This window comes from Sturnira hondurensis, unplaced genomic scaffold (genome assembly GCF_014824575.4).
Source record: "Sturnira hondurensis isolate 20B ecotype Veracruz unplaced genomic scaffold, ASM1482457v3 Scaffold0007406, whole genome shotgun sequence".
Lineage (NCBI taxonomy): Eukaryota > Metazoa > Chordata > Mammalia > Chiroptera > Phyllostomidae > Sturnira > Sturnira hondurensis.
Window position 1 is genome coordinate 1,089,285 of NW_028080037.1, and position 23,833 is coordinate 1,113,117.

A 23,833-nucleotide genomic window follows, 5' to 3' on the forward strand; every position below is an offset into this window, starting at 1 on the left:
ATCCATAAAGACCCATACGTAAAACCAGTGCCCACGTCGACCCTGCACAGCTGTACGATCGGACCTGCTTATTTTCCTTAACACGGCGACAACGGTGCCAACTGGTTTCCCTGCCCCGTTTGTTCTGGAACTTCACAATCCTCTCTTCTGAGGTTTAGAAATCACACAGGTCACAACACCTGGACTAACAGCCAAGAACAGTGTCAGCAACAGCATTAGCTCAAAGAACTAAAAACAACACAAAAACTTACAGTGGTTTTATTCACCATGTTAAAGGCTAAACCAGCAAGGTCTTTATTGCGCAGGCCAAGTCACCTTAGGCCAGGACTAGAAGCTTCACCAAACCACATGGAATCACGTCCCCATGGCTTGCACACGGTCGGTGCTGCATTCATGCCCCCGATGGGCAATGTGTGACGGGGGCAGGACATACGAGGGCTGTCTGCCCAAGGTCCAGCCAGTGCTAATGCACCCAGAGAGGTTTGCGTGAGGCTGATGGAACCTGGCAGCCGAGGAGCGCGGCCTGGAGTGCGCATGCGTGGACAGGGACGCCTTCACCGCACTGGTCAGTGCGGGCGGCCGACACCACTGAGCGAGCACGTGGACTGTGTGGCCGTCACATCCAAAACGACTGAGTGAGTAGAGCCACGGATCTGCATCCAGTTTTGTGTTAAGCTTGGACATTCCTCCACGGAGACTATTCACATGACTCAGAGGCCGCAGCTGTGGGCAGCTGCTGACGGGCAGCTTTATCGGGACAGTATGTCTGCTCACGCACCACGTCTCATGCAGTTTTTCTGTGAAACATCAAAGTACCCAGGTGACTCAGCCCCCCTACAGCCCAGACTGCTGGCTTTTCCCAAAACTGAAATCACCTTTGAAAGGGAAGAGGTTTCACACCATCGATGAGATTCAGGAACAGACGACAGGCAGCTGATGGTGGTTGGGAGAATTCTGTGAGGTCCCAAGGTGCCTCCTTTGAAGGAGACTGAGGTGTCACTGTCCTGTGTCCAATGTTTCTTGTATCTTGAGTCTTCTTCAATAAAAGTCTCTATTTTTCATAATACATGACTGGAAACCTTCCAGACAGACCTTGTACAGTTACTCAGCAACCTCAAACCCACTCTTCACAAAGTTTCCTGAAAATCCCCACGAACACGCAGGCTTGCGTTTGTTACAGCCCCTGCTTCCCAATGGCGCAGACGCCCGAGGCTGCGCTCCCCCCCAGGCTCACACCGTTAGCCCTGCGGGGGCGGGGGGGGGGCCTTCTGAGCGCAGTTGCGCTCTGACGCCGAACTTGGTGAGTGGCCGTGATTTAGCTCACACAGGGGAATGGCCTGTCCACGGAAGGTGCTCTCCAGCGGTTTGAAAAGGCCATGCAGTGGAAACCATGCTTATGCTTTCAGTAAAAACAGAAACTACGCTGTAAATTCAAATCAGGTGACAATCACTTCAATTTTATTTTATAACAAATAGAACGAAGTCCCACTTGCAAAATGAAACAAACAGTAATGTTAATATAGACCACTCACCTCTTCTGTTAAAGGGTGGTGTTTCTTTGAACAGAAATTTAAACGTTTTCAATCCTTTTTTTGACCCCCACCCTGGTTTCTCCGCAGTCTCACCCGTCCCCGGCCTGGTAGGTGTCATTCAGTGGCAGCTTTGGACTTAGATATGACACACCCACGTAAAGCCACACCTTAGGATCGCAGTGCACTTCCTACTTTGTGCCTTTTCTCCTTTATATTCAAAATACGTATTTCAAAACTAAGGTTAATACAGGTTACAAGTAGGACTTTCTCTCCCAGAAAGTACTTTTAGGTAGTTTGAGAGACTCTGTTCACAACACAAAGTACCTCGCCTGTTTTTTCCCCAAACAAAATTGACTATACCTTTGAGAGGCAAACAACTTAAAATATAAAATCCTAATTTTTCCCTGTGAAATAAATCGGTTAGTAGCAATCTTAGAATTAAGACTCTAAGCCCCCCAATTCCCTCCCAAGTTTCAACTACAAAGAGAACGGTTAAAACGGCCAGGAAACCCCGGAGTTGTCACTGAGAAAGGAGCGCGCCGCCGGCCGTGGCCCCTCCGCTGCTACAGGTAGTACAGGCGGTTGGACAGGGACAGGTTCGGCTCCCGGTGGATGCTCTGGCCCACGAGGAAGGCCAGCTTGTGTGCGTACTGGCAGGGCGCGGGGACGCGGATGACGCCCTTCAGTGGGAGAAAGCAAAGCTGCTGTCACTCCGGGGCTCGTGTCCCTGAAGGGCGAGTCTCGTGACCCTGAAGGGCGAGTCTCGTGACCACGGAAACGCCTTCGGGCCCACAGCAGTTCCCTTCGGGAAGGCCCCCCCCCCCCCCCGTGGGGACGGCGTCGCGCACGTGGGGAGGCACTCACGGGCCAGTTGTAGTAGACGTGACACAGCTTGTAGGTCAGCCTCTGGATGTGGTCCGGCTTCAGGCCGCTGTTGTCGTAGATGACATTGTAGTGTGTGGGGGACACGCTGCCGCTCCTCACCGCCTGGCTCACGATGAAGAAGTCGTACCTGGGGTCACAGACACACACGTGCGCCGCGCACGTTAAGGCTTCCCTTCCCGAAGCTCAAGGCAAGAGGACTCAAGTGTCCGACAGTGAGAAGCCCTTGGACGTGGACGTCAGCCGTTCCCTCAGCACACGACCTGGCCCCCCTGGGCCGCCTGGGTCTCTGTGTGTGCGTGCACCGTGCTTAGATTGGCCACTGCGGGTACCGGGGGCGGGTCACGGGAGCCCTGGGCACTGCACGTGCTTGCTGGGCACACCATGGTCCACACCTCCACGTCCACACCATGGGGGGGCAGGGCAGTGGGGGCGGGAGGCCCGGCTTCGGGCTCCATCACCCCAAATGCCCTCGACCACAGCAGCTTTCCTGCTGGCTGTCCCCGCTGTTGTCGACCAAGATGCGCCCGACCAGTTTCACTCATCAACGACGCAGCACGTCTTCGAGAGGGAGAAAGTGTGAGGGACTGTCAGTGGGACGAGAACGGGACCCAGCGGTGCAGGGACGCAGGAGTGCGCAGCACCAGTCTTCGTCGTTTGCGCGGGGCCGTTAACCCACCAGTCCAGAAGCGCTGTGATTGGACCTGACGGAGATTGTGACGTCCGCGGAAACGAGAGAAAGGATAAGAGCTGAACTGACCTACAACCCATTATGGGTTTTTCTAGAAAAGTGAGGGTTTTACAAATGAGCCCCCAGACAGCAGAGAAGAGACGGTGGCCAAGTCAGACCTGGTGCCTGGCCCGGATTCGAGCTCGTGGTCACACAAGGCGCTGGGGCCAGACGGGCCCTGGTGCTGGCTCCAGCACCGAGTCACATCGCAGCTGGGTTTTAGTAAAAAGGAGTGGAATTTTCCTACTTCCTAATGCAACTTGGGCTTCCCCACTGTGCCGGGCCCATGGTGCCCTCAGGTGAGTGCCCCTGTGCTGCGCTGGTGCCATGGTGACTGCCAGCCTAACCCCTGCCCCAGGACAAGGTGAAGTCCAAGTGGGCAGCTCAGAGCGGCAGTCCCAGGCACTGCCAGGGGAGGCGCCGTCTACACAGTCAGTGCAGCGACGGCTCGGCGGCCCCGGTTTCTACAGGAAGAGTGCTCCACGCACCCACTGCACAGCCTGGCCGAGGCCGCCTCCTGATGACGGGGGCCTTTCCGAAAATAGTCCCCACATTTCCACACAGGGACAAGAGTCGCTTCCTGCGGAGGGCGTCCCGTGGACTCTGCAGGGCCAAGCTCCTGGCTCCCAGCTGAGGGCTGGGAGGGAGTGCCCGACAGTGGCCAGAGCGCGGCCAGGGCACAGCTTTCCTGTCTGCCTGCGGCAGAGGGCCCCAGGGCACAGGAAAGGTGACACAGTCCATCACAGACCCAGACGTCTGACTTGGCAACAGCTATCTGCGGACAAGGTTCATGTGCAGAAACAGCTGCCAGCCACCAAGCCCCGGCTCTGGCCCCTCATCTCTGCGAGGGGGAGGAGGCTGGGCCGCCGCCCGGCCCGCAGGGACGTGAGCACAGGAGCCTCTGCCCATTGCTTCCTGCACCCAGGCAGCAAGCGTGAGCCATGCGGGCGTCTCAGAGCAGGCGAGGTGATGACTGCAGTGTGGGTAAGGAATATGGTGTGAGGACGAAACGGTGGCATATCAGGGTGGCCAGAACACAGCCACGCTCAGGGACACGGCAGGACCCGGCCTGCACCTGGCTCTGCGGGCAGGACTCACCACTCGGGGCGGGTGACCTCCACGTCGATGACTGTCCCGGGAAGCGGGTTCTGAAGCCTTCCTCCAGACTGAGCAAAAAACCTGGCGTTCACGCGCTTCTTCACCACGATCACCGTCAGCCTGGGGCTTGAAGGTGACAGGGAACGCTCAGTGTCCGCTTGGGCACCTGCACACGCCGTGCGAGAAGAAGAAACACACCCCCTTCTTGGGGCCTGGGGCGAGGCTGGGGGTGAGATGGGGAAGGCTGTGGGTGTGCAGTCCCCCTACCTCCCCCTGCATCCCCAGCTCGTCTTGGGCCCGAATCGGGGGGGTGGCCAGCTCGCGTGGGCTGCGCTGCTCACTTGTAGCCGCGGCCCACAGACTTGAGGCAGTCCAGGAACTGCGGCACCTCATAGTTGACCAGTGTCTTCAGCTGGCCGTCGCCCACGCCGTCGCGGTACACGATGATGCGGCTGGGCATGTACTCGTTACACGTGTTCCAGGCCCGCAGCGCGGCTGTGATGGAGCCAGACACACTCAGGGGGCGCCACACGGCAGGCAGGCCCCCCCATCCTGAGCTCGGGCCGCAGCATGGCTCTGGGACGCACCCTCAAGGCCCCTCCTGGGTGGAGACTGACCTTGCAGGCACACTTTGAGCCCATCCACCAGCTCCTGGCCTCTGTCCTGGAACACGCAGCGGGAGAACCAGCTGTGGGGTGAGAGCACACCGAGGGGGCATGCTGCCGCTGGCCCGCCTTCCCTTCTGCTCACCCTGGTGCCGGGGCTTCGGCCTGGTGCCAGGCACCTGCTGACGTCTGCGACTGCTCAGGACACCTCAACAGCGGGGGCCGGCCCGCCAGCCCCCGATAAACACACTCGTCATGCGCTCTTTTCTCAGCGATCAGCTCGAGACTCCACGGCTCGGCTGAGGAGAGTGCCAGCTCGCACGGTGACCCTGCAGGGTCTCCTGGGCTCACACGGCAGCGTGCACCAGAGCCCGCCCCACTGTCCCCTGGAGAGTCCCTCAGGACAGACGCCCCTCTTCAGAAACGGCAGGCCTCCAAATGTGCCCTGGGTGATGCTGACACGCCCATGCGCCCCCCACCCCCACCCTGTGTCCCCAGTCACGAGCCTGGTGTCGCTGGTCCCCTCAGTGCTGCCAGGGCACTGAGACTGACCTCAGCGCACTACCACGTGGCACCTGGGCCAGCTGCAGGGGGCGCACTCGGTGCGGTGCACCCTCCTCCTACACACAGTGGCACAACCCGAGACGCAGCTCCACGGCCACAGACCGAGGGCCAGCGGGGGAAGGGGCCCCTCCCCGACCTTCTCGGCCCCGACGCCGGGGCTGGCAGCAGGTTGGAAGTGAAGGGCTGACCCAGCTCCGCCACCTGGCAGGGCCCCGGCCAGCAGCCTGGGCAGTGTGCTCACCGGGTCATCCCTTCATTGATGCTTGCGACGAAGCCCGCGATGGACCGCCGCCCGGCCGTGGTGTCGTGGTAACAGTCGATGCCGACGATCATCACCAGCTTCAGCTGCAAGGGAAGCGCCGCCGCTTAGACACCAGGGAGCGGGGACTCGCTCCTCCGACCCCACGAAGACCGTCCCTGGCCGGGGACAGGACTCACAGGCATGTCCACCCGCCACAGCTCCCCGCCCATCTTGCAGTTCATCTGCAGGGCGATCTTCGTGGCAATGGCCATGACCGTCTGCTGCTTGCCCAGGGTCCGCGCCACCACACACTGGCTGGGGGTGGGGCAGTCCGTGCACAGGTACTTCTTGATGGCGTCGTACTTGTCCTTCCGGTTGCTCGACAGCAGGCAGACGACCTGCAGACAGACAGAGAATGCAGACACTGGGGAAGAAGCCCGGGAAGGCAACAGAAGTCACCCCCACGGGACAAGTGACGGCCACGCATCTTCCACGCATCTGTGCCGTGTGGTCACGAAGCATGAAGTGGGCCTTTACTTTCTGTTCGCTACATTCGACCAGCAGATGCTGATGAACACACGCTGAGCACACGGCCCACGGCTGTGCCCCACGGCTGTGCCCCACGGCGCCCGGGCGCAAGTTCCACAAGCTCGCCGGCCACCCCAGGCCACTGCGGGACAGGGACCAAGGTGACAGGAGCACAGGGCAGCCGACCAGCGGACAGAGGGAGGGCTTTCTGCCGCGCTCCGCCCCCACTCGCACACGACCTCCAGGAGGCCCCTCGGTGGGGCGGCTTTCCGACTGCAGAGCCCTGGCCGGGAGCCTCATGGCACCATGGAGCCCTCCAGGGAGCCCGCAGCCACTCAAGAAACCTAACACGATGGTCTGCACGTGGCCCCTGAAGTGGGCAGGGGCCGACGGCCGGAGAGAAGCTGAGCGAGCCCTGGTGGTCTCGGGCGCAGCGTGGCGTCCCGACGGTTGCCAGAGTGCCTGGGTCTTCCCTGACTCACCACGCCCACCAAGCAGAGGCGCCGATGCTCCCCGATGTGGTGACACGCGCACCCACTGTGCACTGTGAACCTGACGTTCTCCCCCCAACTGTACCTCAGGAGGGTAGGAAAACACTCCCCTGTCCCGACTCCACGTTGAGGGGCTGGGGCTGAGCCCAGCTGTGACTCACCTGTGCCCCAGGCCACACGCCTGGCTCCCACCCCTTCCCCCCACCCGGCAGAGCCCTCTCCCACCCTCTGCGTCCCCAGCGTCCCAGAAGACGGGGCAGGAACCTGCCTTCAGCAGCAGGGCAGGGCCAACAAAGGGACGAGCTGTGTCCGGCCACCTCACAGTCACACTGTGTGCGCAACATGCGAGGCTGGCTTTCACTTTTGTGCCTGCTATTTCCCCCAAATGTTCTGGAACAGTCGAAACCGTCAGGTCCAAACAAATCCAAGGCTGCTTCTCTTCCTGCCCCCTCCCCCTCTGAGCCACAGACACTGACCCGGAGCACTGGCCGGAGCCCGTGTGGCCTTGGAGACCTCGGGACGGTAACATACACACACTTTGTGGCCGGTCTGGGAGCCTAACCACAACATTTGGAAAACGAACTCAAGTTCGAGGGTTTCTGCCCGCCCCGGTCGAGCCTGCACTCTGGGCAGCCGCTCTGGGCCAACGGGCTACTCACGATCTGGGTGTCCGACGTGACCTTCTGCTGCAAGACCCTCAGATAGGCTTCCGTCCTGTCGTCCACCTCGATCCTGAAACGGGAACGTGTGACCCAACACCGAGGGAGGGGGACAGGGCGGCACCCGCTGAGACGCCCCCTCGGGCTTGAGCGTGTGATGCTCCGCTGCCCAAGGCATCAGAAGGAGCACCGAGGGCGGCCCGGGCGGCCACGCTGCCCAGTCGGACTCGCGGCCCTGCCAGCCCCTCCGGCTCGGCCCTCACACGCGTGGCCACGTCCGCAGGCCGTGGGCCTGTATCCGGTCTTCACACGAAGGTCAGCAACTTACGCTGTGAACGCTTCCCTCCGTCGGAGCCCCCACGCCCTCCCCGGGTCCGCTGGTCTGTTTCGGAGGAGAAAACTCACATTATTGCTTTCTTCATTTGTATGCCCATGGCCGGCGTGACTTTAAACAGGTTCTGTATCAGCGAGTTGGCCGCCTCGTAATTCCTCCGGGTGTACACCAGCAGCCAGTTGTCCAGGGGCTTCACGCTGATCAGTGGCGCGCCCCTCGTTTCCTTGGACCAGTCGGCGAACTGGGGGTTGTACTCGAACTGGGAGAGAGTTAGACACGGTGAAGCTGCCTGCGTGCCCGGAGGAGGCCGGAGAGTTGCCACTGGCTCCGGGGCGTCTCCTTACGCCTGGGCTGCCGTGGCAGATAGAAGGCTCTTGGTGGGGAAGAGAGATACAAAAGTGTCCTGGAAGGACGGGGGGTAGCTTGGGGTCCGTTCACGTTGGTGAGAGCTGCTACCCGAGCGCCACCCGGCCCCATCTGGCCTCCCAGGGACCCCAGCCACTTCCTCTGACCGGGGCCCCTGCACGTTCTCCCCCAGCTTCCGCTGCTGCTCGGCTGCTGGCAGAGGGCCGGGCGGGGCGGTGAGGGCAGCACCGTGCTGGCTGCCACTGCGCTCTGCTGCCGGCCGTGCAGGCCTCTGCCCTGCCCAACCGCAGAGACGGTGGGAGGGCCGCCTTACCGTTTTCCCGCCTTGGTGAATCTTCTCTGCTTGCAGAATTCTCCCTGAGAAGGACAGCAGGTTGGAGTCGAAGCTCAGACCCCAGTCTCGAAGCTCCCTCTGAACATTGTCATCTCTGTCGATGGAGTGCGTTCTCACGTCAGCACATGTGAGGACGCCGTGCAGAGTGGAGGGGTGTGCAGAGGCGCCTTGGGGCCGGGGCCCAGCACCGACGCGGAAATGCAGGGCGCTGTCCCAGGTCTACCCTCCACGTCCACGCTCCGCCCCCCTTTCCACGGAAAATCCCGGGGCCCAAACCCTCTCCTCCTCAAAGTGACCCCCGGCGTTGCACAGAGAGGACGGAGCTGTTCAGACACACTCCGCCGTGCACCACCTCTTCCCGACCGAGGACTCGGGCGACGTCGCCCCCCAGAGACACTGGAGGCACTGCCCCCCCACCCCAGCGAGCGCAGCGCACCGCCCGTGGGTGTTCATACTTGTGAATGTAGTCGATGAGCCTCCCCACCTCCCGCTGCCTCTGCTCCGGCGTCAGCCTTGTGTGTGCCGCCAGGTCCTTCATCACACTGAAGTCGTTGCGCATCTTGTCGGTCAGACCTTCAGAGGAGACACCCACAAGGTGTTCATTCAGAGGACCGAGAATTGCACCTCGGTGTTCCGAGTGCAAGGGAGACATGCAGCTTTAAGGGTCTTCTGGGGACGGGAGGGGCGTGGAGAAACGCCAGCAGCTGCGAGGCTGACCTGGGACGCCAGCCCCGTGGTCCCCTCGCCCCCCCACCGCCGCCCCACGCTCACACCTGTGAGGTAGCAGAGCTCTGGGATGAGCATGGCAGGGCCGGGCAGGCTGCCGCCGGGGCCCCTCCTTCGCTTGGGCTGGCTGACCAGCACTGGCTGCTTCAGGTCGGTGATCTCCTGGTTGTATTGCTGTTTGAGAAGAGAGCGCGGTCACCACTCGCAGGGGACGCCTCTGATGACGTGCCAGCGGGTGGAGACAGTGGCTGCCCACGTCAGGGGCCGGGGCTGAGAGCGCACCGCTGCCCAAGCCCAGCTCTGCACAGGCCCTGCCGCCCCCTGAGGACCAGAGGACTCCCCGCCAGGCTGCCCCAGCACCCCGCCGCTCCGTGAGCATTCCGGGCAGCTCCGCTCCTTCTGCTACAAAGGCATCGGGCCTCCCTGAAGTGCGAGCACCTTCTCATCAGTCTTGGTCCCTTGTCAACAGACCATGAGGCCCCTGCACATTCCTTCCTCCTGTAACAGGACAAGTTCTGGCCGCTACGCTCATCAGTTAAGAGGCCACGAGGTCCCGTCTGTTCATGACTTTGTTCTATGTGGAACTCTCTGCCAGCCGCCTGATCTTGTCTCGCTTCCGACAGGATTCAGGGGCCGGATCTGCTCGCTGCAGGAAACTAAGACCATGCTCGTTTGCCGTGACACGTAAACATTTCTTAGTCCGTCAGTGGCTTTTCTTGCTATTTGCCTCTGGTGTTTTTCAGTTTAGTGAGTTCTGGGCCCAAATCTAGAGTCACCTGGATAAGGCTGGTGCTGGCAGGCGGCCCAGGAGACGGGCCCCCTGTGTGGGGCGAGCCTGCTGAGCCGCCGGGATGCACATGCTGATGCCGAGGGCTCCGGGGCCCTGACCCGCACCCCAGCCAGGTTCGGAAGCACCGGCATCAGAACAAGGGGCAGTGTGCCTAGCAGTCCCCGCAGTGGTTACCCGCGGTGGTTACCCCCGGGCCCCTCCCTGCCCGTCCTGCACGCACTCGGGTCCCAATCTAACCGTGCACCCCACTGCAAAAGGAACCTGGACAGGGCACGGCTCACATGCCTGTGAGGCCGTGCTGCCCGTCGGGCCTGCTCTCGCCTGTTCCAAAGGGCAAGCCGCGGAAAACCCTGCCACACGGGCCGCAGGCCGCCCCCGGGTCCCACACCCGCTGCCCAGGGGGCCCCGGGGGCTGCCACTCATACCTTCCTGTAGTACTCGAGGAAGCTGACCTCGGAGCCATCCGCCTTCCTGAAGGTGCTGTTGGGGTTCTGGTCCCAATCGATGTCATCGACGCGGTACGTTTTATTGTTGTACCTGGGGGACGGCGTCACAGAAAGAGGGAAAAGGGTGTATTACAGACCGTGCCGGACGGACAGGGAAGTGACAGTCACTGTCAGAAAACACAGGGAAAACTGAGTGGGCGGGAGTCACATGGTGTCTGTCCCGTGCAGAGGCGCACGCCCCCCAACACTGCTGCCCCCCAACACTGCCCCGGAGACCGACGGGGCGCGGGGGTGGCCGGCTCACTTGGTGAGGACGATGAGGCCCACCAGCTCCTTGGACACCTGCTCCTGGAAGTGGTGCTCGCCCGTCTGCTGGTAGAGGCTGAGCATGAAGTCCAGCACGGTCTCGCTGCGCAGCACCTTGTGGCTGACGTCCGTGCACAGCATGATACTGCTCTCGTACTGCAGGATGGAGGTCGTGAAGCCGGGCCAGATCACCAACCTGCCGACACACCGCCCGTCTGCTCAGCCGCCCTGGGGGCGCCGCACTGGGGCCCCCACACCGGGGCCCCAACGTCGTCACCCACGGAGCTACTCATTGCCAGGTTCTGCATGGCTTCAGATGAAGACCTTTTTCGGATCTTCAACAGTGAATGTTCTTTTATAATAATTTTATAAGCTGCACTGTAAATTAATATACTGATTTTATACAAGTGTCTGTATTCTGGCCCAAGACTTGAAAAAGTGGCCAATCTAATGGAAACATCCCGAGTCGTTATAACAAAGCAAAGTGCCTGAGCTGCCACCCTTGTACCTGATGTCCCCAGCGGCCCTCGCTCGCAGGTGGTGCCAGCACCTGGGAGTGAGTGTGGGCTCTACACAGCAGGCAGTGTGTGTGCCCAGGGACACATGCGTTCACAGCCCGTGGTTTTAAAAACCAGGGATTCTGGGATGTCTCTTTTGATATTCACTCCAAGGTTCCCCTTCACGCCCTGTGATGGGCACTGGAAACCGCCCCTGGAGTAAAGTGGGGCATTTCAAGTTCAAGCATCACTTTGGAAGTTTGTGATGAGGCCTGAGGGGCAGAAACTCTGCACTTCATACGAACCTGTGATTGGGGATGTCAATCGGGTCACTCGGGTTGTAATAGTTCCGCCCAATTTGCTGCAAGTTCATGATCTTCAGCAGCCTGGGGATGGAGGTTGGAGCAGGGAGTGAGTGCGGGTGAGCCCCCTGACAACCGCAAAGGCACAAGGCTCAGTGCGGGGGGGCTCCGCCAGCCCCCTGGTCTGACCTGCCCCTGCCCACCTGCTGGTTTCTACATGGCTGAGGGACTGAGGATGGCTTCCTACACTTTGTAAAGGTTGGAAAAAATAAAAAGACACGTGAATTATGTGGAACCCCAGTGCCAGTGTCCGTCAGTGGGTTTTGCTGGTGCACAGCGGCGACCTTTCGCTGGTGTGGGTGCCACCGCTGAGACAGACTGCGTGGCCCTCCCCCGCACAGAACAGGCCTGCTGGCCCCTCATTTAGAGAAGAATCCCCCTGCTAATTACATCAGCCCAACACAGTGACCCACCAAAAGGAACGTCCCAGCACTGGGGACTGACGCTGTCAGACCAACCCCAACAGGTCAAGTACAGGCCGATGCAGCCCCCTCCAGACTGCTCCCTGCCCGGGGCAAGCGCCACAGAACGTGGGGCCTGGCCTTGGGTTCGGGGAGTGAAGTCTCTGTACAGGGGGCGCACTGCAGGGCGTGCGGTCTGTCTCCCACAGCGAAACCAGCAGACCCGAGCATCGGCCAGGGGGAGCTGACAGCCGAGGGGCAGTGTCTTGTGTGAGAGATCAGACGGCCCAGGTGGGGAGGCTGAAGGCAGAGAAGCCCCCTGGAGCCAGTGCGTGCATGCCGGGTCGGCGCCCCCCACNTTTGATATTCACTCCAAGGTTCCCCTTCACGCCCTGTGATGGGCACTGGAAACCGCCCCTGGAGTAAAGTGGGGCATTTCAAGTTCAAGCATCACTTTGGAAGTTTGTGATGAGGCCTGAGGGGCAGAAACTCTGCACTTCATACGAACCTGTGATTGGGGATGTCAATCGGGTCACTCGGGTTGTAATAGTTCCGCCCAATTTGCTGCAAGTTCATGATCTTCAGCAGCCTGGGGATGGAGGTTGGAGCAGGGAGTGAGTGCGGGTGAGCCCCCTGACAACCGCAAAGGCATGGGGCTCGTGGGGGGGGGGGGGGGCTCCGCCAGCCCCCTGGTCTGACCCGCCCCTGCCCACCTGCTGGTTTCTACATGGCTGAGGGACTGAGGATGGCTTCCTACACTTTGTAAAGGTTGGAAAAAATAAAAAGACACGTGATATGTGGAACCCCAGTGCCAGTGTCCGTCAGTGGGTTTTGCTGGTGCACAGCGGCGACCTTTCGCTGGTGTGGGTGCCGCCGCTGAGACAGACTGCGTGGCCCTCCCCCGCACAGAACAGGCCTGCTGGCCCCTCATTTAGAGAAGAATCCCCCTGCTAATACATCAGCCCAACACAGTGACCCACCAAAAGGAACGTCCCAGCACTGGGGACTGACGCTGTCAGACCAACCCGAACAGGTCAAGTACAGGCCGATGCAGCCCCCTCCAGACTGCTCCCTGCCCGGGGCAAGCGCCACAGAACGTGGCGCCTGGCCTTGGGTTCGGGGAGTGAAGTCTCTGTACAGGGGGCGCACTGCAGGGCGTGCGGTCTGTCTCCCACAGCGAAACCAGCAGACCCGAGCAGACGGCCCCTGCCCCGCCTGTTGAGCAGGGGCCCCTGCCCCGAGCATCGGCCAGGGGGAGCTGACAGCCGAGGGGCAGTGTCTTGTGTGAGAGATCAGACGGCCCAGGTGGGGAGGCTGAAGGCAGAGAAGCCCCCTGGAGCCAGTGCGTGCATGCCGGGTCGGCGCCCCCCACCGTGAAGGGGACCGAGCGAGCACCATGCACAGCTGCGAGGGCGGGCTCTGGCTGCCCCCGCCCGGTGCACCCCCCCTCCCAGCGGCAGGGGGGCGGGGCTACCTCCGGAAGATGATGTTGTAGAACTGCAGGCAGGTGGGCGACGTGGGCGGGAGCTCGTTGGTGAGCGTGACCGTCACCCTCACGTGCTCTCCGTTGCGTGTCTGACTGAACACTTCTGTCACCTGGGGCCGGGGTGGGGGAATGAGGAGGGGACTGTCTGAGAGGACAGGGCCGGGGCGGCAAGCACGGCGTCTGAGGACCGGGGCGGGCGGCCGGGCGGGCAGTGGGCCCCGGCACCGGCACCGTGTGCTGCTGTGCGGTGGCCCCAGTGCCCGTCAGGCCGGTCCGAGTGCGACACACTGGTGACAGTGACACACCCTCCGAGGTCTTCTCAGGCCCCGTCGTCGGGACCACCGGGGTTTCCCCGCCAGCTTCCCCAGGCTGTGGCGCTTTTGCTCGGAAGCGGAGAGCCCCCTCCCCCTCCCCTACAGGACGCTGACAATAACCTTGTGCTGCAGCCTTTTCGGTAAAAAGAGTATCGTTCCGTCAAAAGCATGACACCTCCCGATGAGGTCCTCGTGCTGGAAGAGCAGGGCGGAGCGCAGCCTGCGGGCCTCCATCAGCGGGCTGTAGTCCACGTGGTACTGGTACAGGGCCCACTGCGGGCGCGAGGTCAGCCGGAAGTGGTTGGTGCTGAGCCTCACCACGATGCCCGAGGAGCCTGCGACAGCGACCCGAGTCGGACCCTCCCTCCGGGGCACCTCCCTCCGGGCCCAGGCGCCCTGCTCTGTGAGCAGAGGGCAGAGTGGCCGGCGCCGGCAGCCCTGGCACCTGAACCTGGGGACTATTGTCCTAGCTGCGTCCATCCCCGAGAACACAGGTTGGGAGACACCCTGCTGTGACTCAGTAACTCGCAGGGGACTGACCACACCTCTGCGGTGGGCGCCGTGGGAGGAACTGCACTCCTACCCACCCACCTGTTTTGGACTCTTTCACGTGGTCGATGTTCTGTCTCGTATTCACGCCGAGGTCGTGGAAGTCTCGGCGGCGGCCTCCTCTCTCTACCAGGGACAGCTCCTGAAACCCAGCAGAGACCTGGAGTTCTTAAAGAAAGGGAAGCACACGGCAGCCCAAGTCAGACGGGGCCTGAGGAGAAGCATCCAGCCCCGACCGCAGCGGCGGAGGGGCCCCGGCTGCGACCAGCGGCTTGGACTCGGCGACGGTTTCACCGATGGGCCAAAGAGACCTCCTCCTGTGAGTCCGGCTCCTCCCGAACGGGCGACCGAGGCGGGCAAAGCCCCCAGCAGTGCGGAGAGCCTGTCACTTTGGAGTCACTTTGGAGTGCCTCACGGGAGCTGCCGGTCGGCTGGTGCCTGCCCCTCCTGAGGCCTGGGGGCCCCGCCCAGAGGACCTTTTGGTCCCCATCAGCCCCCCTCTGGGAACCTGAAACCCACCCCGGGGGCTTTTCGCCCGGTGTCCAGGACCTTGACTGACTACACGGCCAGGCCGGACGCTGGAGCTGACCTGATGGCAACCGCAGGTCAGAAAGGCCCGGCTTGAAATTTTCCCTGAAAAATTGTGAATTTGTCTTAAAAAGAATCATCTCTGGTTGCCGAAACCTGAGTGTAAGCTCCTGACCATAAACAACAATGGAGCCCGCTCCCCTGGCCACAGGCAGCCTTGCTACTGCTCCACGTGGCCCGAGCGAGACTGGCCGTCAGCCTGCACAGACGGCACAGTTCTGAGGGGTTGACACTGGCCCCAGCTGGTGTGGCTCAGTGGATGGAGCTCGGGCCTGTGAGCCAAAGGGTTGCCTGTCCGATTCCTGGTCAGGACACATGCCTGGTTGCAGGCAGGGTCCCCACCAAGGGGTGCGAAAAAAGGCAACCACACATGGATGTTTTTCTCCCCCTCTTTCTCTTTCCCTCCCCCTCTCTCTAAAAATAAATAAAAAATCTTCAAGTACAGCTGACACGTTGCACAGTCTGGTACAGTCTGTGTTAGCCCCAGGTGTGTGGGTGTGGCACGGCGGTTGCACACCTGTGCACCGCAGGCAGCTCTTACTGCCTCACTGGCCACGGTCCCCGTGCCGAACCTTCCAGCACCTGCTGGCCCCGGACTGGTCTGTAGCCACCAGTTTGCGCCTGTCAGTCCCATCAGCTCTTTCACCCCGATCACCTGGCCCTCACGGGTCCGGCGCATCCAGGCCCCTGGTGTCGTGCTCATCGCTCACACACACTGTGTGTGGGGACCGCCAGCACCAGCACAGGCACTGTGCGAGCTGCCGCCTGGTGCTGAGCCACCCACAAGCTGGAGCAACTGTCCCCTCCCTCAGGGACCACGCCGACAGAGGCCAGCAGGACAGGTAACAGGTAAGGAGAGGGACAGGTAGGCCGTGCCTGGTGTGACGCAGAGGCCAGGTCAGGCTCCCCGCCTTCCTAGCACGTGCCCTCTTCCGTGCCACGGCCTCTCGCCCCTCTGCTCATTGTGCCCACCCCACGGCACAGACGGAGGAGGGTGAAGGAGGGCTCCGCACGCACAGCCGAGGAAGGAGCTCTTCCGTCCCGTCACCAAGTGTCCCATTGTCTTGTGACACCAGCAGTGCCTGTCACAGGTCGGTGCCTGTCACAGGTCGGTGCCCACCACCACCACCGGTGGCAGACTCACCCACACGCTCGCTCGTGCTCACGGACTTCACGGGTCGCAACTGAGCACTTGGACCACGTGGGGGCCGATTGCAGAAAGCGAGCAGGGAAGTAGCCCCTTCTCCCAGCACCCCCGCCCCCCCCCCCGCGCTGCCGTCCCCACACCCACCCGCAGACCAAAGCTGGCGTCCTCACACTGACCCGCCTTGCACACAGGTCTGGTTTCCCTTAGTGAGGAGGAAGACAAGCCCCAGCCGTAGGAGATGCCGACGTCACACACCCAGACAGTTCAGTTTTGCTACAGCGACGCAGCGCAGTGTGGGGTCAGCACTGGCGTCTGGTTCTATCGGGGCTCACGGCTTTGACCTCAGTCGCACATGAGTTTTATAAACCAAAGTGTCAAAGGTTAACCCTGGTCCAGCTCATAACCACAGAGACGCTGAGAGAATGTTCTAAAGTGGTTTAAGGTGCACAGTCAGCGCCTTTACCGTGCATTTACTGTTCAGTTCCCTGGTGGCAGCCCAGGTGCGTCAAGAACACGCCTTTTCGTTTCCAGGCAAAGAGGCGCACTGCATCCCTCCACCCCGAGGTGGGTGCACCGGCGGGAGGGAGGCCGGGGCCCCTCCTTCGGGTTCGTGCGTGGCTCGCTGCCTCACGTCTCACACCACATGCACGCTTTCCACTCTCCCTTCACCTTGTGACCTCTTCACCTTGTGACTTGGCTGTTGCTCCCACTGGTCCTCTCTGACGTCCAAGGCCGACCAGCTCCCCCTCGGCCAGCGGCTGCTGGGGCCGTGGCTGCCTGTACCCAGGCTGCTGGCTCTGTGGTCCCATGCAAACAGAAGGGCATTCTTTCAGTGTGGAGGGCTCACAGGTGTGGGATGCGATGACTACATTCAACCAAAGTGACCTAAGTTAGTCTTCGACTCGTTTATCAAAGACGCTTCAGAAAGTCACCGATGAAAGCCAAGAACCAGCCTAAGGTCCCCGGAGAACGGGGCCTCTGCTACCTCGCTGGGCCCCATCTCCTCACCATGGCGGACAGGCCAGCCCAGCGGCGCCCGTGGGTGGGGGTGGAGCCACAGGTGCAGCCCTGGGGTGTCGGGAGGGAAGGGCGGCACTCACCGCAGCGGCACCCACGTGCTGCGCCGTCTCCTGGCCGCGGGCCCTTCCCCTCGCTCTGGCCCTGGCGCGCCCCGTCATTGTTCTTCTTTCCTGGAAGGAGATGAAGGCGAAGACAAGACTTAGTGCCCACAGTCACACTGGGCTGTGTCACAGTGCCACCTGTCTGCAGTTGTAAAACAAGCATGTGGGTCATTGCTTGTTTCTAACTCTCTGTCCCTCCCACAAACGGGGTGGGGACTGTGGGCGGCGCTGTGCCGGGTGGCCGGCCAACACGGAACACTTTCCATAGTAGTGCGCGTGTCAGTGTGGGGAGACGAAGGCGGTTTCTGTCATCTTCCGTGGGGCAGGCTAGGCGTGGGGCAGGGTCCCTGCCCGGCCCCCCCATGGTCCTCGTACACTGGCTGCCTCCTCCTGGGTCTTCCCCCAATTCTACCACTTCACTTATGTCCCCTGACCGCTTTCCCTCTGGGGCGGGGTTCACTGTGTACATGGCCTTCAAAGAAACATGCGTGGGCCACCTCTCTGTAACCTGCCCCGCACGGGTGCCGGGCACCTGACCTAGCCACTCTCTCCCGTCTGTGATACCACGTGACTGCCCCCGCCCCCGGAAGGCGGCAGCCCCGGGTTAGGAAGGGCAGCGACCCCAGGGCTGCGCAGCGCCTGCTCCTGCAGGAAGCAGGCCCTGGCCCTCACCTGCAGATGCAGCGAGGTGAGCCCCCGCCCGGGTCACGTGACAGCGCACGTGGAGCGCTCACCAAGTACCTGCACACAGAGAGCATTCAAGGAATGTTAGCCCCGGCGGAAAAAGGTAAACTTAGACCTTTTTTACACTTGAACGAAGGCAGTGCGTTTTTACAAAGGAGACAGCAGGACCCAAGTGTTGTGCTCAGGGGGCCTGCCTCCGTTGTGGGGGTTCCGGGCCAAAAGGGGCGCCCCGGCCTCGCAGACACCCCGTGGGGTCCTTCGGGGCGGGGACTATGGGGGCCGCGGGGGCTCCAGCAGCAGGCCCGACAGCACGCGCACACACGCTCTGCTGTGCGCCGGGTTGGGTTGCTGTGCGACCCCATGTCTCACGACCCCCTTCCCGAGTAGACGGGCGGAGGGCTCCACCTGACTTCCCGTTCCGTCTGCTCAGCCCGCCTGATTGCAAAACCCCTCCCCGCCAGGTCTAACTCTGGGCCCCCAGCGCAGCACGACCGGCCGCGGCGGCACCCGGGCGCCCTTCCCCGCCCGAACCCGAGTCCCCCTCGGCCCGCTCCAGGCTCGGCCGGTGGGGTGCTCCGTGGCCGGGCCGCGCCTGCGCGTTTGGTCTGAAACCCAGTGACAGCCGGCGCGGCCTCGCCGACAGGGGGCGCGCGAAAGGCGCGGGTGCGTACGTCGCCCACCCCTCCAGGTCCGGAGGCTCCAGGGGCCGCCGCGGACGGCGGCGCGGACGGTCCCGGCGCTCGGCTCCGGGGTCCCTGCGACCGATCGCGTGGCCACCCTGAGGGCGACTCGGGCGCGGGCCTGCGGGCCGGGCCCGGCGGCGGGTGACTCCGCCCGCGTTCGCCCCAGCCCCCCGGTCGCCGCGCCCACGGGCCGGCTTCCCCGCCACCCGCCCGGGCCAGGAGCCCCCGGCCCAGGCCCCGCCCGCCGCCTCACCAGGCCCGCAGGATGGAGCCCGGGAAGCGACGCCACGGGCGGCGCGGGCTGCAGCGGCCCTCGGAGCTCCGTCGGCCTGGCCGCCGCCCGCGCACTTAACTGTCCCCGTCGGGTCCCCAACGGTTACCCGCGCCGGATCCCTCCGCGCCGGGACTTGGCGCCCCGGCCTCCGACGCCCGCCGGGCCGGGAGGGGCGCCCCGACGCTGGGCGGTGCACCTCGGGCGCCTCCGGCAGACGCGGGCGCGGCCCTCTTTTTCGGGGTGGACGGACACGGCTTCAAAGGCCAACTGCGGCGCACGTGACTGGGGACAAACGTCGAGGCGGGCGGCTCGCGCTGCTCGCTGATTGGCTGCCCCGCGCACCGCGGTTCCCAGGCGAGCCCCGCCCGCGCCGGGCCTCGCCCGGGCCGCCCAGGCCCCAACGGGGTCGCTGCAGCGCAGGGGGGCTTGGCGGGCGGGGGCCTGGTTCGCGCTCGGCTGGGGTACAGTCCCGAGCGCGAAGCCCACCTTCATAAACTCTGAACTGCGGCCCGGTGCGCTCTGAGCGCTGCGCAGTGGGTTAGTGGCTTCGTCGTGGGCTGGCCCTTACATTTAGAAGTCGACGCCCTCATCAGCTGCAGAAGTGAGATTTGAATTTTGCACCCCCTACCCGCGTGCAAAATAAAAGGGCATTGCAAGGCCAGGATGGCAGGCGGCTGCGTACCTAAGACGTTGAACTTTCCGAGTCGACAAACTGCGTGCTCGGGGTGTGCGCGTCCGCGTGCAAGGCAGAGGTTCCCCGCTGTGCTCGCCTCTCAGCAGCTGGAGGGCTGGCGAACCCGCAGATCGCTCCGTGGCCCCCGGAGATGCCGGTTCGGCTTCTCCGTGGGTGGGATCAAGCATTTGCATCTTTAACCGGTTTCAGGTGGTAGTGGTTCTGCACCTGGTCAAGGGTCCACGTCGATGTGAGCCTGTTGGCTGGATGCTGGCGTGACTATCACGGGAGTTTGTGTTGTCTTTGGGCTAAACCATTGTAAATAGTGACAAACAGAAGAGAATTGTTTGTCAGCTCGGAAGTGTGGCTGATGGAAACTAATTGTGTGACTAGTTGCGTCTTACAATAATTCAGTACCTTGTGTAACAAAGTGTAGGGGTTAGTGGCTCGTTTTAAAGCTGCATTCACAGAGCAAACGTACTGTTTTTATTCACTTAGGAGCGCACAAGTCGGTGGAGGGGGGGAGTGGGAGGGCCGGACGAGGCTTTAGTCGCCCTGAGGCACCTCCCCCAGTCCTACAACCGTGCCTGTGGGTGAAAGGAACCGGCTGGATTTCCTGGTTTCCCGCGTTAGCTTGATTGTAGAAATCCCCACGGGGAAGCTCTGCAAAGCGCACACCCCCAGAGCATGCTGACTCAGCAGGTTCGGGGTGGGAGGAAAGAATTTTAATGAGGCACTGAGTGACTCTTAGGCTCAGAGACATTTGAGTCTCTTGCGAGAGTTCTCCGATCCTGACATTATTCATACTTAAAGAATGTACGAAAAAAGGCAAGACACCTGAAGACGGGGCTAGTTTGGGGCAAAAAGAAAAGCCCGGCCTCGCAAAGCTTTGCACTTTTTATAAAATAAAAGGCACAACTTCTAATACAATATGATATCGAACTTTTTCAGGATGTCAGACTTTGGTTGAAGAGATGTTCTGTGACTTGGCCAGCAGGGGGCGCAATAAAACAAGAAATAGATCTTCGCAGCCTCAACCGCCGGGGATAGGAAATACCGTGAACGGACGTTAGAGGGTAGAAGAGGCAGTTTTCCCCGCTGTTTATTTTGCCTGTGTGCCTGAACTCCTTGTAGCTGCCAAAGATACAGTGCTTGTGGGAATGTTCTGGAGTGTCTTGGGATGTGCAATGAATGAAATCTTGGTCTCTAAAGACTTAAGAAGTTGTGGTACAGCGAGATGGAGGTGATTCTGGTACCCTCATTCTTCTGACGGTGCGAACTTCCATCTCACGGAGCTCACTCAGAATTTAAAAAGAAAAGCTGCAGAGAGAGGTTAGGGAAACATTGTTTCCATATTGACCGCAGTTACGGCCCCAGGCGGGGAACCCTAGTGGCAGAAACTCTGTGTCGGACTCTGGAAGCTGAATGAAAACGACATCTTCTCGTTCTCCGCATCCAGTGTTCACTGATCTGTTCTGAACCGGGAAGAAGCCCCACCCAAGTTACTTTGTAGGTCAGTAGAAATTGTCACAATGTTTCAGCATCGGGGGCATGGCAAGGATGCTCAGGAAAAAGTACTTTGAAAACGTTCAGAGAGAGGTTCATATTGTCTGGACTGGCGATAATAAAATCACATACACATAATTAAATCTGTGGGTGGAAATTTCCATTTCTTTCTATGTTTAATAACAAAGTTACTCTGAATTTCCTTCCTTCCTTTTTTTAGAGTTCCTTCTTAAAAGCCTTTGTTTGGGAAGCTTTAAAGTTTTTTTCCATGCCAGTTTACTCTCCATATTGTTTTGTATTAGCTGCAGTCGGAGTCCCTAACTATCCCAGAGGATACGTCTCTGGAAATTGTGGAGCTCGTGGCTGACCAGGGGCAGGTGTATGGTTTGGGCTGTGTGTTAGCCTGGGCTGTATTATTATTTTCGAATTGGTGCCTTCGAAATTTCATCCAGCTTCATTTCAAATCTTTACGTTCAAAGAGCAAAAATCAAATAGTAATACTTGCAGGGTTTTGTTTCTTGTTTTTTATTTGTTTTGTTTTATTGGTACAAAATCACAGGAAGTTGCACTGAGCTCCGTGCCATGATGTGTCACGGGTATAGTTTAAAGCGCTGTACAAGGTGAGGACCTTCCTCCCACCCTGACCGGGGAGGTGACAGGGAAGTGTGCTAAAAGTGTAACTTGGAATGGAAGTGCACTAGGCAGTTGGATGGAGCATGGGAGACTGAGCAGTTCTCCTCTGGAAATCTGGAAGCTGTGGTTCCCAGCTTTAAAAACACACATGCACACACGAACGGGTCCGCGATTTTCTACGCCTTATCAGGAGGCTCTGGACCCCAGTGAACCCTGGTGCTGGCCCTGGCTGTGGACTGGACTGACCACAGCACCCCAGGCATTTCTGTAGCCCAAGCACCCGGCTGGAGTGGGCGTGGTCTGGGGCGTGGCCCGGAAGTGTGTCTGTGTGGCAGGCACACTGGTCACCGAAGATGCTGTGGACTCGGCTGGCTGGAGGGAGGGGGGCGGGCCATGGCTGCAGACCCCCCAAGCCACCACCTCTTGCTGCCTCTGCTAGTACCTGGCCAAGATAGTGGCTCATTCCGTGTCTGCCGGATGAAGGAGTGACAGAGTGCACGCGCACGGGTGTGTGACCGGGGCGACTCCCAGCTCTCTGACACCCAGGGTCTTGCTTTTATATCAGAAGCGATACTTCCAGCCTCGGAGGAGAGCCGTGCAGGCTAAACCAGGTCGTGTAATGGAAACGCCTGAACCCTGGGGTCGGGTTGAGAAGGGAGGTCTGTAACCCTGAGTCGCAGGTAGATAAAGTCACAGTTCCTTGGGTTTTATTTTAACGATCACAAGCCATTCCTCACTTGATAAGGGTCGGGACACGGGAAAATTTTGCCCTGTTCATTGGGTTAACGAGAACCAGGGATAATGCCGTCTTAACCGGGTTCATCTTTGTACCGCAAGGGGCTTCCCAATGCAAATCACTCACGTAAATGGGATCGCGGAGTCCAAGGGGACCCGCTTCAGAGCAAGAGCCGTTGGCCAGCCAACGGCGCGCTGCCTGCTGACTGCTCGCAGCACATGGCTTGTGTCTGCTGGAGTCGGACCTCCGTTTGCAAACTCATCGTCAGCACTTACCAGGGCTGCCCGATGTCTCCCCCCGCAAACTGAGCCACACCCAAAGAATGAGTCTAAACGACTCCCCAGCTTTTACAAGAAAAGAGTAAGAGGGGACATTTCCCATTTAAAAAAAATGAGTCCAGTATCACCCTGATAGCGGAACCAGTCAACGCTATTACGAGGAAGGAAAAGTGCAGACCGGTATTCTTTCCAGATACGGGCGCGAAAATCCCCAAGGAAACACCGACGAGCTCGGTGCAGGGCATGTGATAAAGGTCCCACGCCGTGGCCCCGTGGGATGTACCCCAGCAGAGCCGGGCAGACTGGACTTCCACCAGCTGTTCGATGTCGCACATCGAGCCCTTAGATCTAAGGCCCACGGGCCTTAGTTTGCACAGGCTCGTCCGTCTTCGCATGCGCAGAAAGAGGATCTGACAGGAGTTGCATCTCGTCCTGGTGGAACTTCTCCAGTGAGGTGGGGGCCGGGCGCACAAAACCCGCGGCCAGGAACCCCCACGGGACATCCGGTGGTGGGAGACCGGGTGTTTCTCGCTGCGTTCAGAAGCAGGCATGAGTGTCTGCTCTCACCCCTTCTATTCAACAGATTCAGGCCAGGTAGTCGGGCAAGAAAGCAAAACAAACAATGGGCATATTGGGAAGAAAGCAGTAAAAACTATTGCTGTGATACAACCAGACTTCTGGTAAGGGAGGGGCATCTAGGATATATAGAGAGCTTCTGCAAGTCAGTAATAAAAAGATCAATAACTCAATTAGAAAAGAGCGCGGGATCTGAACAGAGATGTAGACATGGCTAAGAAACGGACGAAAAGATGCTGAATAGCCTCAGACGTCAACGAACTCAAAAGGAAAGCACCAAGGAGGTATCCTTCACACCACCGGGGTGATTCTAGAAAAGACTGTCGTGGACGAGGCCTGGAGCAATCGGCCTGCAGAGCTGATGGGTGCCGCTCGCCGCCTGGACAACAGTCCGGAAGGTTCCCCACAGGTTAACCTCAGGGGCGCGGCCTGGCCCAGCATCCCACCCCCAGGACGCGTGTTCAGGGGAAATGACGTCATTCTCACATGGCAACAGGTGCGCGGGTGCTTTCTACAGCACAGCTTATAACGATCCCACGGTGGAAACAACGCAAACACCCCTCACCGTGTGGACACAGCAGCTGGGCCTGTCAAGGCAGGGATGATCCTTGGGAACACAACGCCAAGTGGAAGGAGGCGGACGCTGGGGACCACGGGGCCCGTGACGCCGTTTCTAGGGCCCGTCTGGCACGG

The 23,833-nt window shown here is 60.5% G+C and overlaps 1 protein-coding gene across 1 annotated transcript; it reads right to left on the reverse strand.

Annotated features, from left to right (window-relative positions):
- Positions 1-1,895: 1,895 nt before the first annotated feature.
- PIWIL1 (piwi like RNA-mediated gene silencing 1) lies at positions 1,896-17,167 on the reverse strand. The gene is made up of 20 exons (XM_037051867.1): positions 17,077-17,167; positions 16,662-16,773; positions 14,284-14,409; positions 13,813-14,027; positions 13,367-13,488; positions 12,401-12,481; positions 10,631-10,828; positions 10,306-10,417; positions 9,138-9,264; positions 8,820-8,937; positions 8,344-8,458; positions 7,736-7,923; positions 7,331-7,403; positions 5,850-6,050; positions 5,653-5,756; positions 4,860-4,930; positions 4,584-4,737; positions 4,243-4,368; positions 2,397-2,544; positions 1,896-2,212 (listed from the first exon to the last, which is right to left on the reverse strand). The coding sequence occupies exons 1-20, from the start codon at positions 17,152-17,154 to the stop codon at positions 2,096-2,098; spliced, it is 2,586 nt and encodes an 861-aa protein (XP_036907762.1). The 5' UTR covers positions 17,155-17,167; the 3' UTR covers positions 1,896-2,095.
- Positions 17,168-23,833: the final 6,666 nt, after the last annotated feature.

Coding starts and splice junctions, on each gene's coding strand:
- PIWIL1 (XM_037051867.1), bottom strand. CDS start 17,154: ATGACGGGGCGCGCCAGGGCCAGAGCGAGGGGAAGGGCCCGCGGCCAG. Junction 9,265..10,305: donor TCCTCGAGTACTACAGGAAG/GTATGAGTGGCA, acceptor CTTCTCAAACAG/CAATACAACCAGGAGATCAC. Junction 5,757..5,849: donor TGTGGCGGGTGGACATGCCT/GTGAGTCCTGTC, acceptor CTTCCCTTGCAG/CTGAAGCTGGTGATGATCGT.